General features: G+C 39.7%; 1 protein-coding gene across 10 annotated transcripts; it reads left to right on the top strand.

Annotated features, from left to right (window-relative positions):
- Positions 1 to 253: 253 nt before the first annotated feature.
- cd164l2 (CD164 sialomucin-like 2) lies at positions 254 to 17,100 on the top strand. 10 transcript variants are annotated; one of them, XM_051955871.1, is made up of 9 exons: positions 788 to 2,598; positions 10,816 to 10,902; positions 11,096 to 11,188; positions 11,339 to 11,368; positions 15,025 to 15,111; positions 15,351 to 15,443; positions 15,531 to 15,575; positions 15,753 to 15,906; positions 16,128 to 17,100. In XM_051955871.1, exons 1-9 carry the CDS (start codon positions 2,367 to 2,369, stop codon positions 16,132 to 16,134), a joined length of 828 nt encoding a protein of 275 aa, XP_051811831.1. In that variant the 5' UTR covers positions 788 to 2,366; the 3' UTR covers positions 16,135 to 17,100. The 10 variants fall into 10 exon arrangements, 9 of the variants coding, with proteins under 9 accessions (XP_051811829.1, XP_051811830.1, XP_051811833.1 ...); XM_051955872.1 differs by having other exon boundaries at positions 792 to 2,598; positions 15,531 to 15,566; XM_051955875.1 differs by lacking the exon at positions 788 to 2,598 and adding an exon at positions 6,640 to 7,234.
- Positions 17,101 to 17,185: the final 85 nt, after the last annotated feature.

Below are 17,185 nucleotides of genomic sequence, written 5' to 3'. Positions count from 1 at the left end.
TCAGTTTTTAAATTTATCGGAGTAGTCTGTATAATTAATAATATTTAATTATTAATATTAAAATTAATATCCATCATAGTCATATCGAGTTTTATTTTATGGCATTTATAGCATTTTTGGGGGTGTTTTAATCCCCAATATTTAAATTAATCAAATAAATTTACACTATAGACTGCCCTGCAGTGTGTTAAACTCAATATTTAAACTTGTTAGGTGAATTAATTCATTCATATTTCTGTACTGTGAAACATTTTGGCACAGAGGCTGTTGTTTTAAATGTGTGTCAATATTTTTTTTTGACTCGACCAGTGCTGCTAACACATGGCTGGACAAAACAAGACAAGCATTACACAATGTAATACTACTGAATATAACAAACACTACCGCCGCGATTACAGTTTTACGCTCACATTAATGCTCAGTATGAGCCTCACGCAGCCCTACAGTCATGTCTGTCTCACAGGATCGTGCATGAAGGGGTGCATCGTAGGCGGATGTGTCTGGTGAGGGCTTCCCTGTGATCCAGCATACAATCCATTCAGCCTGTTATCTAATGCAGGTATCGGTTTGTATCTTTGATTGAAAAAGCAGCTCCCCTGCCCTCTCACACTCCGGGAATTCATGGCTTCCCCCGCTTTGAAAGCAATCGAGGGAGCTGCGTGGGCGCTGCAGGAGGCTGAGCGGAGCTGCATGGACGCGCATGGCGATGCGTTCTGGGAGGAGAGGGGGATTCTCGTCCTGGCTCGAACCATATTAGGACACGCTTCCTGTCGATAAACCCCTCCTACGTCACTGGGATGAGCAGAAGTGAAACAGTTGGCACCTTCAGGGCGGCGGGATGTTGGCGTCCTGAAGCTGCATTCCGAAGGGTCTGCAGGCCTGTAGAATGTGAACAAACATAACTGCTGAAACTGGCAAATGGAGGTGAGAACTGTGTGTCCCTGTGATGTGATCGTTTGACTATGGGAAGAGGAAGGCACAAAAGAACAATGGGAAGTCAAAGGAAGCAAGTGGCGTCAGATGCTACTCGTAGCCTAGCCTCGGCTACCACGCTGATAGCGGCTAACGCATCCTCGCTAACAACAGCGAACAACCATGGACAGGCAAGTGAGCCTGTACTTCATGATAATATGCATGGCTATATTGACCACTATGAGACTGTGCACCATAATTCCGGAGATTATCCTCCCTTACCACTTTCCTCGGAGGGTTCCTCCTCACCTGATGCTATTATGCCGGCTGCTAAGCTAACACGTATGGGGGAAGCCTGGGGTATTGAAGGTGCTACCACGACTATTTTAAAGGAGTTCTCTGCTTTCACGGACAATATTAATAAAAGGTTGGATACTTTGCAGGGCATGATGAAATGTAACTCAATTGAAATCGCAGACATTAAACGCGAAATGAAAGAAAATACTAAAGAAATCATAGCCATTAAAAATGAGTTCAAGGCTGTTCATGATGACGTGATGGCAGTGAGAAATCAAGTTAAAGAACAATCAGAACAAAGAGTAAAAGACAATGAAAAGCTCACGGCCATGGGTCTCAGAGTAACACGCCTGGAGGATTACTCACGACGTCAGAATCTGAAGGTGTACGGGATCGAGGAGAAGGAGCAGGAGAATTTGCGGGAGGTGACCACTCGTCTCTGCCAGGAGTTGCTGCCGGAGGCCAGGGACCAGTTCGCGGGGGCAATCGATGTGGCCCACCGCCTTGGCCCGAGGAAGTCCGGCAGCACACAATCTAGAGGAGTCATTATGCGATTCCTCTACCGTCACGACAGAGATCGAATTTGGGAGGCCTCCAAAAATTCTGTCCTGCTGAGGAACAGACATTTGAAGTTTGCTCAAGACTGGTCGCCAGAAGTTCGGGAGAGAAGACGTCAGCTCTACCCCATGGTGGCCAGGGCAAAGGACGAGGGCCGCACTGCCTATTTGGTTGCTGGACGGGCATTCGTCGACGGAAAAGAAATTTTCCCTTCTTGACAATCTCCTACACTTTTGTGGGTAACTATATGGTTAAAGATAATATGATATCGTTTTTGTTAGTTATAAATGTGCATGAGTTGTACTTTGATCATAGCTTTGCTGTTTAACTTTTGAAAATGTGTTTCATGTAGGGACTTCCTGATATTTAATTAAGCTGCCTTGGGTTATGAAATGTTTTTTCTTTTTTTTTCCTTTTGTTTGCTCATTGAGATATTGGATAGGAAAAGGCTTGCAGCTCATAGTCTCTTATGCTCTTTAGTTTAGCGTATATAGAGACTTGTTTTTCACCAGTGTAACACCAGGTGGGGCTGGTGTAGCACTTTCTTAGATTTAATTCTTTGTTCGTTTTTTTTTTTTTTTTTTTGTGTGGTTTGTTAAATGTCTTTGTCTATTATTTCTGTAAATGCGAGAGGGTTAAGAAATGCAATTAAACGCAAAGCTTTTTTTTTATATTGCAGACAGTACAACACAGATTTCTGTTTTATTCAGGAGTCTCACTCTGTGGAGCTTGATGGCAGCTTCTGGAGATCCCAATGGGGAGGTGACTTATGGTTCGCTCATGGTACAGAACGTTCAGGAGGGGTGGGCATTCTGAAAAATCGTTTCAATGGTAAGATTTTACATTCAGACCTAGATAAGGGCGGCCATTACATTACTTTAGTATTGGAAAAAGATCATATTATCTTTATTATTGTTAATGTGTATGGCTTTAACAATCTGAATGAGAACAAAAACCTGTTTACTACAATAGAGAAGCGCATGTCGTTCTGGTTGAATAAATACCCTACAAGCTTTATTATTCTGGGAGGAGATTTTAATGTGGTATTAAGTAATGAGCTGGATCGTATCCCCCCTAAAAAGCCAGATTCATCAAGTAACTTTGTTAAATTTTTTGCCCAAAAATTTGATTTAATTGACTCGTGGAGGGAGGGTCACCTATCTCTGAAGGCATTTACCTGGTCGAACAAAACGTTAACAAGACAGTCACGTATTGATTTTTGGTTGACCTCTAAAACTTTAAAAAATGTTACCTCAGATATTTTCCCTGCCCCATTGACGGACCACAAAACCATTAGTCTCCATATTTCAACTGGAGCAAACTCTCCTAAACCATCATACTGGAAGCTTAATAGCTCAATTTTAGAGGAGAATGAAGTGGCTAATACTATTTTGGAATTAATAAGCGAGTACTGGACAAAAGCAACGGAGCAAAAAAGATTTAATGTTAACTGGGAACTTTTCAAATTTGCGTCAGCAAAATACTTACGGAAATTTAGTAGTGATGTAGCAAAGAAAAAAAGGAAAGTCGAAAATGATATAATTCTAAGAACTACAACCTTATTATCAAAATCTATTAGTGATATCACTGAATCTGAAAAAACTGAACTTAATGACCTTCAACAAAAATTGGATGAAATTTACAAGAACAGAGCTGAAGGAGCTTATGTAAGATCACGTAGACAGTGGCTTGAAGAAGGAGAGCAAAATTCTGCTTACTTTTTTAGGCTGGAAAGACAGCAGGGTAATAAAAATACTATAAATAAACTTAATATCAATGGATCTGTTATGGACAATCCAGCAAAATTAGCGGAATATTGCTCCCAATTCTATAGTAGTCTTTACTCCTCAACATTCTGCCAGCAAACTGCCTACACTTTTTTTCAATCATTTCCAGCACCTGAGCAGCTTTCACAAGTGGATAAAGAACTCTGTGATAAAAATATTACTTTGAAAGAAGTTGAAGATGCTATTAATCTATTAAAACTAAATAAATCCCCAGGTAATGATGGGTTAACTTCTGAATTTTATAAGAGATTTTCAGCTAGTCTATGTCCCTTTCTTTTGAAAGTGTTCGAGGAGTCTATAGATAGAGAATCACTGCCTGCCACGCTCACTCAAGGCCTCATAACTTTAATACCAAAGGCTAAAAAAGACCCATTATTTCTGGATAATTGGCGTCCTATCTCTTTACTTAATAATGATTATAAAATTATGGCATCAATATTTGCGTCTCGAGTTAAAATAGTGTTACCAAAAATTATAGACGAATGTCAGTCGGGCTTTATGCGTGATAGGCATATTTCAAATAATATTAGGTTAGTTCTCGATATTCTTGATTACAGTGACTTAGTCCAGGATCAGAGTCTGATTCTCTTCCTCGACTTTTATAAAGCGTTTGACTCACTTGAACATGGATTTATGCTCTCTGCGATCGAAAAGTATGGTTTTGGCGGGTTCTTTCAGAGTGCGTTGCGCACCTTGTACTCGAATGCCAATAGCTCCATTAAATTGAGCCACGGCACCACACCAAGGTTCCCCTTAAATCGAGGTGTCCGTCAAGGGTGCCCTTTGTCCCCTTATATTTTCCTTATAGCTGTACAATTTCTTAACTTGCAGGTTAAAAACAGCTCTCTTAAGGGTGTGTCCATTGCAAAGAATGAAATAAAAATTAGCCAACTGGCAGATGACACGGTTTTGTTTTTGAAAGATGATTCGCAGGTCCCTGTTGCAATAAATGTGATACAGTCCTTCTCCAAGGCTTCAGGGCTCAAATTAAATGTTAATAAATGTGTGCTTTTGCCCGTGAAAAATTGCTTCAAGAACTTAATTTGTGATATCCCAGTTAAGGACTCTGTCGTTTACTTGGGCGTCACTATAACCAAAGATTTGTCTAAGCGAAATAATGAAAACTTTACACCAATGATGGAAAAGACTCAAGTTGTTTTTAATCGTTGGTTGCAGAGGGACCTGTCTCTTGCGGGCAGAGTACTGCTGTCAAAAGCAGAGGGTCTATCGCGTTTGACGTATGCTGCTCAGGTTCTGGACGTGGAGCCCTCCGTGTGCAAGAAAGTAGATCAGGTTTTGACCAATTTTGTATGGAAAAATAAGACCCACTATGTTAAAAAATCTGTGGTTCTGAATCCCCTTGATAAAGGGGGTCTGGGGCTAATTGATTTTGCTTCTCTTAATAATACTTTTAAAATTAATTGGATTAGGCAACATCTTGCAAACCCTACTTCTATTTGGAATTTTATTCCACATTTTGTTTTCTCTCAAATCGGTGGTTTGAAACTTATTCTGCTGTGCAGTTATAGTATTCAGAAAATTCCAATTAAACTCTCATCATTTCATAAACAAGTACTGCTCTCGTGGACGCTGATTTTCAAACATAACTTTTCTCCACACAAGAGTTACATATGGAATAATCAGCATATTGTGTTCAAAAACAAGTCGCTATACTTAGAAAACTGGTGTGGTAATGGTATTTTATTGATTAGCCAGCTCTTCAATGAAAGTGGTCTTCTCTATAGTTACAGTGAATTTTTGGAGAGGTATAAAGTACCAGTGCCACCCCGGGAATATGCTATTGTTTTTGATGCAATACCGTCTGGTCTACGTATGCTCTGCAAATGCTCTAACTTTAAACCTCCGGTTGTAGTGTCCCCTTGTGACCCAACTAAAACATATGTTGGAAAAATTTGTTTCTCCATGTTAAGTAGTGGTAGAAATGGCAGAATTCGAGCCCTGTTTCAGGAGAACATAACATCTGCTCCAGCTGCAATTGCACACTGGGCTAAATCCGTACCAGATGTTCAATGGAAATACACTTGGACCCTACCACAACGTTTTTTTCTTACAAATAAAGTTAAAGAAATATCATATAGAATATTACATCGATTTTATTCAGTGAAACACTTCTTAGTGAGATTTAAAAAAGACATAGATACCATGTGCGCTTTTTGCGGAGGCTCACCTGAAACTCTGGCTCACCTTTTTTGGTCGTGTCCAGCTACCAAGCGGTTCTGGAATGATGTTAATATCTTGATTACATCAAAAGTCAGTGCCTCATTCTCTCTTTACTTTAAATATATTCTTTTTGGTTTCCAAACTGATAAAGTGTCCCAGAGGGGGCCCTTTATCATTAATCTCCTCATTCTCCTTGCAAAATTTCATATTCACAAGATGAAATATGCCAACTCTACCCCTAGTTTTGTAGTATTTAAAAAGGAACTTGAACATTATTTGGCCATCATTAAATTATGTAATCATAAGAAGGCTGTGAAAACATTGACCATCTGTAACAGTCTGAAGCTGCTATGAAAAAAGTGGGGAACCCCACGCTTGACCCTGTACTGGCCACTCCCATCCGCTAGCGGCCGGGGCTGGCCAGTTGGGGGTCGAGGTGTTTGGCTCGCTTTACACTGGGTATATGTGTATTGGTGTATACCATGTATATATATGAATGAAGACTGGAACATTGGTTGTCTTTATGCATGGGTCGTTGTGTTACATCATGTGCTGTCTGTAATTGTTGTAGAGTTAGTGTGTATTGTCTTTTTCTTTTTCTCTCCTTTTTTTTTTTTTTTTTTTTTTTTTTTTTCTTTTTTTTTTTCTCTTTTTTTTTTTCTTTCTTTTCTCTTTTTTTATTCTTTTACTTAACCCCTTGCAATTTTAATCTAGCAATGCTGTATATCTGCTGTCAACTATCAGGCAGAAATTGTCTAGAAACTTTTTAGAAAGTCTTGATGAACCTGCTGTTAAATCATGTTTGAAGCTGTTAAGCATTGTAAATGTTCTCTGTATAAAAAAATTAAAAAAGAGTTAAAAAAAAAAAAAAAAAAAAAAAAAAAAAAAAAAAAAAAAAAAAAAAGTTGGCACCTTCAGATTTGTCACCTCTATTATTTAGATTCTCCACATTTCTACACAATTAGAACTGATTAATTGTCCAGTTTTTCATGACAGGTGTGACACTGATGCTGACAGTAGATGCCCAAAGATGTAAAGCACACATTTTGTGGCAGCTTGTTCAAATATCAGAAGAAAAGAAACATTTTTTAAATCTCATCCATGTATTTCATTCATTTAATCTATCATTGAGTTGTAAATTCCAGCATTATACACCTATTTGTAGCTGGTGGATCAATTTCTGCCAGCAGTAGGAGCAGCACTGGAGGAGGAAATCGTGTTTGACAGGACTGCAGAATATCCCTTTGTGTGCGTGTGTTTTTTTTTAAACACAAAGAGCCACACATAGTTTTTTTTCCTTCCAGACAATGTGTGATGGAGCATATGAGATGTGGGAGTGGAGGAGCCACGTCGGTGTGAGTGAAGGAAGGAGGGGGTGGTGATGGAGCATGCAGCTGAAAAGTGTGTCGTGATTCTGAACTAAATGCTCCTGGTTTTTGAGGGGCCTGGTCATGGAGCTGTGACTCAGTGCATCTGCATCACAAAGCAACACTCTGAAGGTCAGAACGCTTGTACCAGACAATGTGTGCTGGTGGATTTGCATGTTTCTGTTCAGGGGCAGAGCTGGAAATTACAGAGCCACAAGTAGAGCCACCTTTTGCTCTCAGCCTTTTCTACATCACTATAATCCATCCAGTGCTTCATGTAGTTTTAAAAATCTATGTCTAGACCCAATGTCTTGCTCTGTATATGCAGATTACACTCTGATGCATGTGTACTCGTTTAACTGCAACTATTTTGTTAATCTTGCAAAATGCATATTTGGGCTCGGCTGTAGAGCTAATGAAAAATATCAGGATGGTTATTTGGTATCTTTTAAAGGATGGAGATTTAGCTTATTTATTTGCACACAGAAAACCAAGGAAACTGCTGTCCTGCTATCCCCACCTCAACCCCTTCTGCCATCCCCCTCCCTCCTCATCCCCACCTGGCTGGAAGCAGATTGCTGCCTTTACTGAGCCTGGTTCTGTCTGAGTTTTTTTCTCCTCCCCGTTAAGTTTATTTATTTTGTGTTCTTTCCCACCATTGATGACTACTATTTTGGATTGTTGGGTTCTTTGTTCTGTGTTTAAACTAGATCGGTTTGTACCTTACTATGTTAAGGGCTGTGAGATGACATATTGTGAATTGGCGTTATAGAAACAAGAAAAGCACTCCTCCAAGGCTGCTCAGTCATTGTATCATTTCCAACAGCTGAAATCTTGAAAAGTTAGTGGCATAAATCATGGCACTATAGAATGTGGCCATTTAATATAGATGTGCCCGCAAACAAAATGACCTTGCGCTGAGCACAGGAGTGTGTTATGCATATAACACACTATGTACAGATATTGAATTGCATGACCTACGTAAATATGTTGCAAACAGTGGGAATTAGTGGGACTTGGAAACACCCCCACAATTTAATCAGTTGTTCCTTGTGTCATTTCCGACAGATAAGTCCTGATAAGTCCACAGCGGTGGATTTGTAGTAGGATCGCAATCATGTGATCATCAGCAGACAGCTGACTTAGTGTTCACTTGTTGTCGTAGTTACAGTGACGCTGTGCCGCTATCTCACAGTGATACAGAAATCTTTAACAAATCTGTGGATCCAGACTATTAGCTGCATCACTGCCAAAATCCAAGTAGGTGGTCCTTGTGTCATTTCTGACCTTCCCTGAAAATTCCATCCAAATCTTTTGGCCCATTTTTGAGTAATGTTGCTAACAGACAGACAGACGGACAGACAAAGGCACACAGATCGTCACATAACTCTGCTGAGGTTTTGCCTCCTTGGCAGAGTAATAAAATTGAATTGAATAGAAAACTGGATGTGTCTAATGAGTGATAAAAGGATGTGCAAGTTAGCTGCCAAAAAAGCAAAACAATATAATAAAAAAAAACAACTTAATCAACCCACAGCGGAACATACGAATGATAATAGAAGACAAATGGAAAAATAGAAAAAACAACAATGTGGCATTAAAATTCAGTCAGAGATACCAGGAGCCAGACTTCTTCTACTACTTACCTGCATGCATTGTTCTGATCACCTCAGTGTCTCACACAAACAACACTGTGCTTTAAAAACATTGACACCTCCATAGATTAAGGCTGTGTAAACACTAGAGACATGCACTATATATCAGACACATCCCTGATTAAAATGAGTGCACAGACAATGCTGCTACAATTAATCAGACATTTTTCCAGTGGATGCCTGTGAAATATTAGTGTTTCTTTGTTGTCTGGATGTTCACAAGGTGCACAAAGCCTAATTGATTCCTGTCAGGTTGAGACTCTTTATCTAGAACAATGGTTGCCAACTTTTAATTGGCTTGTGGCTGCTGAAAATGAAGCTTTTTAAAATCTCATGTCACAGGCTGTGGACTCGGAGATAACATGAATTTTGATTAGTCTGACTAAAATGTGTTTTTCCCTCCTCAAAGTATGTGATTTTAATGATTCTTTGGGCCAAGAAAAAGGTCAGAAAATATTGTGAAACAGGAATATTTTGTTACTCACAGTGGCAGTGTGGTTCTGAGGTTGGCGGTTTGGTTGGTCCCCTAATGCAACACTAAATTATATATCTCAACAGTTATTGGGCAGTTTGAACTGAGGTTTCCCCACTGTTGGATCAATGAAGCTTATCTTATCTTATCTTATCTTATCTTATCTTATCTTATCTTATCTTATCTTATCTTATCTTATCTTGTCTTGTCTTGTCTTGTCTTGTCTTGTCTTGTCTTGTCTTGTCTTGTCTTGTCTTGTCTTGTCTTGTCTTATCTGAGTGGAATTTGGTAGAATCCTAATGACGACTCTAAAAACGGGTCACATTTTCAAATTTTTGCATCTTGTAAAATAACCCAGCATCTATTTAATTCAGTGGGAGAGAAAATTATAAAATCATCATTTATTCTAGTACACATATTGGCAAAATGGTCTGTAATTAGGGAACTGGGTGCAGTTTATTCCCATTTGTCCAAGCTATTCAAGTTATTCAAAATGCTTTGTAGGCAAAAAAAGTAAAATAAATAAATACATATATTAAAAAGTCATCAAAATTAAATGAATAAATTAAATTTATCAAAAATGGTACAGATAAATTGGATAAAGTGCACACAGATTTATAGAATAACTGAAATAGAAAAAAACAGCTGAAACAACAAGGGATGAGAAAATAAAAGAGATAAAATTGTACAATAGAATAGAAAAGAAACTGGTTAAAAACTTAGAGAGGACAGTAAAACTGCAGACAACTTTATTTGGAACACTGGATTAAAGGAGCAGTCTCGCTACTGTTAATGGTTTTTATAAGTACATATACAGGTGTGTGAGTTTACCTGCTTCCTGTTGAGGTAAGCAGGTGTCAGTCTGTTCAAACTGGTGTGTATTTCAGGAGGGTTGAGGCGGACCAATTGGTTGCCAGGCAACCGAGTTTGGTCTCGCTCATGTTACAGAGATCTTCTGTTCATCTCTTGTTCTCTCTGCGTCCTGGCTGGGAACCCTTTAAAGGACTCACTGGAGATAAAAGTTATTTTTCTGACTCTAATTCGACTCCAAGTACCAAAGTTTGCGGTTGCCAGTTGCAGGTGTTGCTGCTCTGTAGCTGGTAGGATGCAGCAATCAGCCATGAAAGTTCTTTGCTCCACTTTGATGCTTCTGTTGGTGGTTCCACCTGTGTATTCACAGTCAGGTATGGGTTCATCCATGTGTTTTACTATTATTTTCCCAATGCATGACCATCTGAGTGTATTTTGGTGTTGTCAGAAACCCGTTGGTGTCTTTGTACGTTTTGCATCTGGCGTCAACTTTCCTTGACCTCTTGTCTGATCTGCATCTGTTGTCTTCCTCTTAATATTCATTTCAGGGTGTTTTTTGCTCTTAAACTAACGAGAAACTAAAAAATAAATCTAACACCATCTTTATTTTGTCATTGCGCTCTTTTACCTTTTTTTCCACTGCCCAAACTGGTAGGATGTCTCGCAGCAATGCAGCTGTTAAAGTGTTTCTGTGGAGGAGGATGACTGCGCATCGACCAATCAGTCGGGTTTGATTGACAATAACCAATTAACTGACACTTTGGTCCCTCCTACAGATTGTTCTCAGGCCCAGTCATGTGACCAGTGCGTCGGAGACTTATTTGTCAACATGACAAGCTGCGTTTGGAGGCTTTGTCCAAATGGTGACACATGCATATGCACACACACACATATGTGCACACACACACTTACACACACTAATGACCTCTGACAGTAATCCAATCATCACAGCTGCTGTAACTTTAGCTCCCCTGGTTTGTACAAGATGACTGAATTATTTAGTTTGCCAGGACACGCTCAAACACACACTAAAAATGCCTGTTCTTTATGTTTCAGGCAGTGATACAGGCACATGTATGACTGATCAGGGAGATGCGGCAGACAGCGGTACGGGCTGCAGCTGGACCAGGATTTCTGAACTGTGCCCACGTAAGAAACAATAACACATCCACACACACACACACACACACACACACACACACACACACACACACACACACACACACACACACACACAGAAAATGGCCATGAAACCTTCCTCTGCCAACTCAGTAACCCAATGACATGTTCCCTTTCCAGTTGTCGAGACTGCTGGTAAAAGTGACTCAGGTAAATGAAAGCATCTCTGCCTCAGCATCCACTTTCACCCCCTCTCCCTCCCCCCCTCACTTGCGTCAACATTTAATATTCCCACAACAGCTGACTAAAATCTTCCCCATCAATCTGTCTCAGTGAGGTGTTAGGTCAGAGTGAACCTGTAGTTTCTCTGCCCTCTGCATGCGTTACACAAACCACTTCCCTGGAGGCATCGTTTCTCCAAAAACGCCATTCTATTTGGTGTTTTCTTAGGGGAGGTCGAGAGCTGAAATGTTAAATTGACATCTGGTGATGAAGAAAATAATCTTTGCTACATGTTATTTTCATCAAACCGTTTGTCGAATTTATGTGAATTTCAGAATCCGAGTGAAAGGATACATCTGTCAGTCAGGATAGCTTGTGTTCCCTATACGGGGATAAGTTACATGTCAGAAAGCATGGTAGGATGTTAACTGCTGAACTGCATCATGCAGTAGGATGCATATCTAACAAAAATATGTGGAGTCTACATGTCTTTCATACACATTTATTGAGGGGTTTCTTCTAATCTGTCTCCTTTTATGTGTTGTTGTTTTAGAATCAGAATCAGAATCAGAATCGCTTTATTCATCCCCAAAGAGAAATTCAGTTGTCAGGGTTCTTATCTGTTTAATTTTGAATTGAATAGCCTGACTGTTGATGGCAAGAAAGATTTCCTAAATCTTTCGGTCTTGCAGCGCAGGGATAGGAGCCGTCCACTGATGTTTTGTTGTTCATTGAGGCCGATGTGAAGTGGATGATCCATGTTTGTCAGAATGGCCTCCATCTTGCTCAGTGCCCGTCTCTCCACCTCATCCTCCAATGTGTTCAATCCAATTCCAACCACAGAGCCAGCTTTTTTATTCAGTTTGTTCAGACGCCTTGCATCCTTCTGTTTTATGCTGCCTCCCCAGCAGACTGCAGCATAAAACAGGACACTTGCTACCACAGACTGATAAAACATCTGCAGCATCTTACTGCAGATGTCCAGTGATCGAAGTCTTCTGAGGCAATAAAGTCGGCTCTGGCCCTTTTTGTAGATGAAGTCTACGTTTGTAGACCAGTCCAACTTATTATCAAGGTGGACACCTAAATATTTATATGATGTCACCATCTCGATGTCCACAAATGGCCACAAATGTTCACCGGCTGAAGAGGGGGTTTGGATCTGCGGAAATCGATGATCATTTCCTTTGTCTTTGAGGCGTTGAGTAGCAGGCAGTTTTTGTGACTCCAGTCACTGAAGGCACTTATCAGATCTCTGTATTCAGCTTCATGTCCATTTCTGATACATGCCACGGCAGCAGTGTCATCAGAGTATTTCTGAATGTGGCAGGACTCAGTGCTGTATTTGAAGTCAGATGTATACAGAGTGAACAGGAATGGAGCCAGGACTGTTCCTTGTGGAGCCCCAGTACTACTCATTAATGTCCCAGAAACACAGTTCCCCAGCCTGACAAACTGCGGCTTTCCTGTCAGGTAATCTGTAATCCATGAAACACAGGAAAGATCCACTCCCATCTCTGTGAGCTTGTCTTTGAGGATGGTGGGTTGGATGGAGTTGGATGCATTTGAAAAATCAAAGAACATGATTCTCACATAAACTCCAGGTTCCTCCAGATGAGACAGGGCACAGTGAAGCATGAAGAGGATGGCATCATCCACTCCAATGTGTTCTTTGTATGCAAACTGCAAAGAATTATTATTTATATATATAAAATTATTAAATTATATTATATATAATAATTAGATGTATAATTTAGGGGTTAATATATAATTGCAAGACTTTTTGTACCATAGTTCACAGACATCATAGTTGACATTTTTGCTGTTTTTACGCCGAAAATCAACATGGACGCCTATAACCAAACACCACATGACATTTTCACACAAAGATTCTTCTAAATATTTTATATACAATTGAGTAAAATTGAAATTGAAAGTTATTTTTAAAGATATTTTAGTAAATCTGTTAACATGCCATAAAACCACACTTGACTCACATATTACTTTATATTAAAAAACTCAGAAAGCCTTGGAGTCTTGCCAGTCTTTTCTTCAGGAGGAAATGACATCATGTGGAGCAGGTCATGTGATCTGGAATTAACACACTTCCTTGAGAGGTGTTTTTGTAATGAGTAACTCAGTTGAAAGTGATTTCTCTGACACAGATACAATTTGTTATTTTCCATATAAAATTTGAGATATTGGCAAAAAAGAAAAGATCTGTCATGATTATCTCAACTTAATAAAAGAACACAATCAAAACAATTTTTGAATAAGCTCCTTTTATTATTGTTTAGCTAATTAGAAGGTGGTTGTTATTAATTTCAGACAGTTATTTAGCTGACATTTTAGTGATATCCAGTCATTTTTTATTAATAAATGATTGTTTCCAAAATAAATAATTATGGAATTTGTGAAGACATGATCATAGGTAATATAAAAAACATATATTTTTAATCTTTTAATAAAAATGTATGGAAGATATGTCCCATGGACTTCAAAAGCCCCTCAATTATATATTGACCCTTAGGCTGAAAACATTGAATTGTTACCTTTTGGCTCTTGCCTCGCCGACCTCCAAAAGGCCATTGTTCTGTTTGTATTGTTCTCCATCTGCTATCCTCACCTGGTCGAGGCAGTGATGTCACCTCGGCCTTCCCTGAACCTGGTTCTGTCTGAGGGTTTTTCTCATCCCTTTTCTTTGTTTTTTTCTATCGTTCCTTCCCACTGTTGCTCGTAGGGAATTCAAATGCTACTTGGTTAACTGGGATCTCTGTTCTCTGCTTAAAACTTGCAAGGTCTATATATTACCATGTTAAGCGCTGTGAGATGACACATGTTGTGAATTTGCGCTACACAAATAAAATTGAATTGAACTGAATTGTTTGAAGCTTTGACAAATTCAGAGAAACAAGAAGTTGGTTAACAGAAAAAAGGAACTGGTAGAATTATTTCTGCCTGCAGAAGAAGCGCTGTATCTGAGAAACACAGATGCAGTATAGACACTGCAGAACAGCTGTCATAGTTTTTATTATCACTTCGTTTTTTCAGTTTTCTTTCGGGATAAATCAATAATGGCTTGCCGCACAATCATGTTCATTTCCTCTGGCTCAGAGAAATGTTTCTCAAATGATCAGCTCACTGTCACCTCGGTCAAACAGAACATTCTCAGAAAGGAAGCTCAGACTATGGAATCTTGCTTGAAAAATGACTTTTTTGGGTTATTGTACATAATTACATGAGCATTATTTATTTATTTTGTTGAGACATCTTCAAATTATTTGCATTTATTTGACCAATAATCCAAAACTCAAAGATATTAAATTTACAATGATGTAGAAATTAAATAAAAAGGAGGAAATCCTGACATTTGAGTGTCTGGCAGTTTCCCTTCATTATTTGAGTATAACTTGGCTTCTTCTCGGCGCTGCAGCATCCTCTTCTGACTCATTGGGAAGGTGGCTTTTAATCTAATAGCATCTTTTCTTTGTCATTACACTTTTTTCCTTTTTTTCCACACTGTCCAAGCTGGTAGGGTGTCTTGCAGTAATGCAGCTGTTCCAGTATTTCTGTGGGAGGATAATTATGCGCTGGTGAATAAATTGAGTTTGACTGACATTAACCAGCTAACTGCCCTCCTACAGATTGTGCTCAGGCCCAGTCCTGTGACCTGTGTGTCGGAGACCCCGTCCTCAACCCGACAGGCTGCGTCTGGAGGCTTTGTCCGAATGGTGACACACACACACACACACACACACACACACACACACACACACACACACACACACACACACACACACACACACACACACACACACACACACACACACACCAATGACCTCTGACAGTAATCCAATCATCACAGCTGCTGTAACTTTAGCTCCCCTGGTTTGTACAAGATAGCTGAATTATTTAGTTTGCCAGCACACGCTCAAACACACGCTAAAAATGCCTGTTCTTTATGTTTCAGGTAATGATACAGGCGTGTGTGTGACTGACAAGGGCGATGTAGCAGACAGCAGCAACGACTGCAGCTGGACCAGAGATTCTGGTCTTTGCCCACGTAAGAAACAGCAACACATTCACAAAAAAAGACATTAAATCCGTCCCCTGTCAACTCAGAGGCTCCATCATATATTTCTTTTTCCAGTTGTCGAGACCGTTGCTGTTGTTGGAGTAGATAAAGGTGAGTCAGGTAAATTTGATCGTCTCTGCTTCAGCATCCTCTCTCACCCCCTCCCATCTTTTGCGTCAGACATTTAGTATTACCGCTACAGCTCAGGACAATCTTCCCCCAAAGGCACTCAAGTCATTTTTGCCAGTAAAAAAATAATCTCTGCCAGCACTAAACTCTCTCCTTTTCCCCTTCAAGGTGATGGACAAAAGCCACCCCCTCAGCTCTCCCAGGCCAAGTTCAGCATGCCCAGCTTCATAGGGGGCATCGTGCTCGTTCTGATCGTGCAGGCCGGCGTCCTCATCGCCATGCGCTTCCTCAAATCCAAAGAGAAGACCAACTATGACCCCATGTGAGTTTGTTGCATGTGGGTGTTGAAGGGAGCAGAGAATCTTGCATGTTTGTGCCAGGGGGGGATGATGTGTTGGTGCAACAGCATTCTCTGGTGGCAGGAATGATTAACAACACACACATACAGCAGAAAGCAAATCAGCATCTCTGGCTTAGATTGCGTCGAGATTCTGATCACAAATCCCACCTGTCCATTTAATTTTTTTGTCTGTCTTCACACAGAGAGTAGCCGGATACACGAAGGACAAGCTGACAAGGCTGGACGACAGCAGAGCGGTGACTCATCCAGTTGTGACGGCAAGATTTTTTTTTTTCCAAGCCCCCTGTCATTTTTGGTTTGGTCCTCATATGCTTCCCTTGGGGGATGGGTGCAATTATAAGAGGACATTTTTCTTAAAATACTGCATTATGTAAGAGTGTCTGTGCATGCATTCACTGCTGTCCTTACAAAAGACAATCAGAGAAACAAAAAGGCTGTGATTGTGACCAAACCCACAATAAATCTCCATTGGCAGTTATCTAAATGTTTGTCCTTCTGCGACCAAATCAATTGAGCTTTTTTCAGTTGTGTCCTTTTCATAGTGCAGTGCAGTAATGGGAAAATAGTGATCTAATCCCGTGTAGACCTTTGGGTCAGACAAGGTTATGGCAAGCATTTAGAATTTTTTCTGAAGAGCCCTAAAATAGATCAAAAATGAGACTCTGGAACTGTCCATCATCAAAGAGTACTTCTATATTTAATGTGCAGATTAAAAACTTCATAGTGTTTTCTTAAAACCAGAAGTTTAAATATTTATGCAGCTAATACATTTAGTTCTTATGCTAACTTGTAGTGAGTGCAATAAATTAATAAAGGCTCTAAGAGGCCTCCTATAAGACTCTTTGTCTCTTGGGAAAATAACTCTAACATCCTCCAGTATGGCTCTGCTGTTGTGCTACTTTAATTTGGGTGTGCTTGTTTTGAAGTGTCAGTAGCTTGGAGTCTCTCTTTTTTCACATAAATGTGTTGTCATAGAGGAGAATTGTGTTCCGATTCCTCACATTTATAACATATAGATATTAAATTTAAGCATTTAATACAGGTTAAATAGTTCAAAGAGATGTGATCGTGTTAATGCTGGTTAGGCAGTTGTTTAATATCAATAAATTTGATTTGTGATGCCATTAGATTGCCTGAATAAATTGTGGATAAACACCTGTTTTTCCCAGTGTGTGTTTGTGTCGTGTCTTGGATTCTGTTGCATGTAGAGACAAGATAAGAGAAGAGAAAACTTTATTAT

This window comes from Acanthochromis polyacanthus, chromosome 11, assembly GCF_021347895.1.
Source record: "Acanthochromis polyacanthus isolate Apoly-LR-REF ecotype Palm Island chromosome 11, KAUST_Apoly_ChrSc, whole genome shotgun sequence".
Classification (NCBI taxonomy): Eukaryota; Metazoa; Chordata; class Actinopteri; family Pomacentridae; genus Acanthochromis; species Acanthochromis polyacanthus.
Note: the sequence above shows the minus strand (reverse complement) of the source record. Positions and strands in the feature narration are given on the sequence as shown.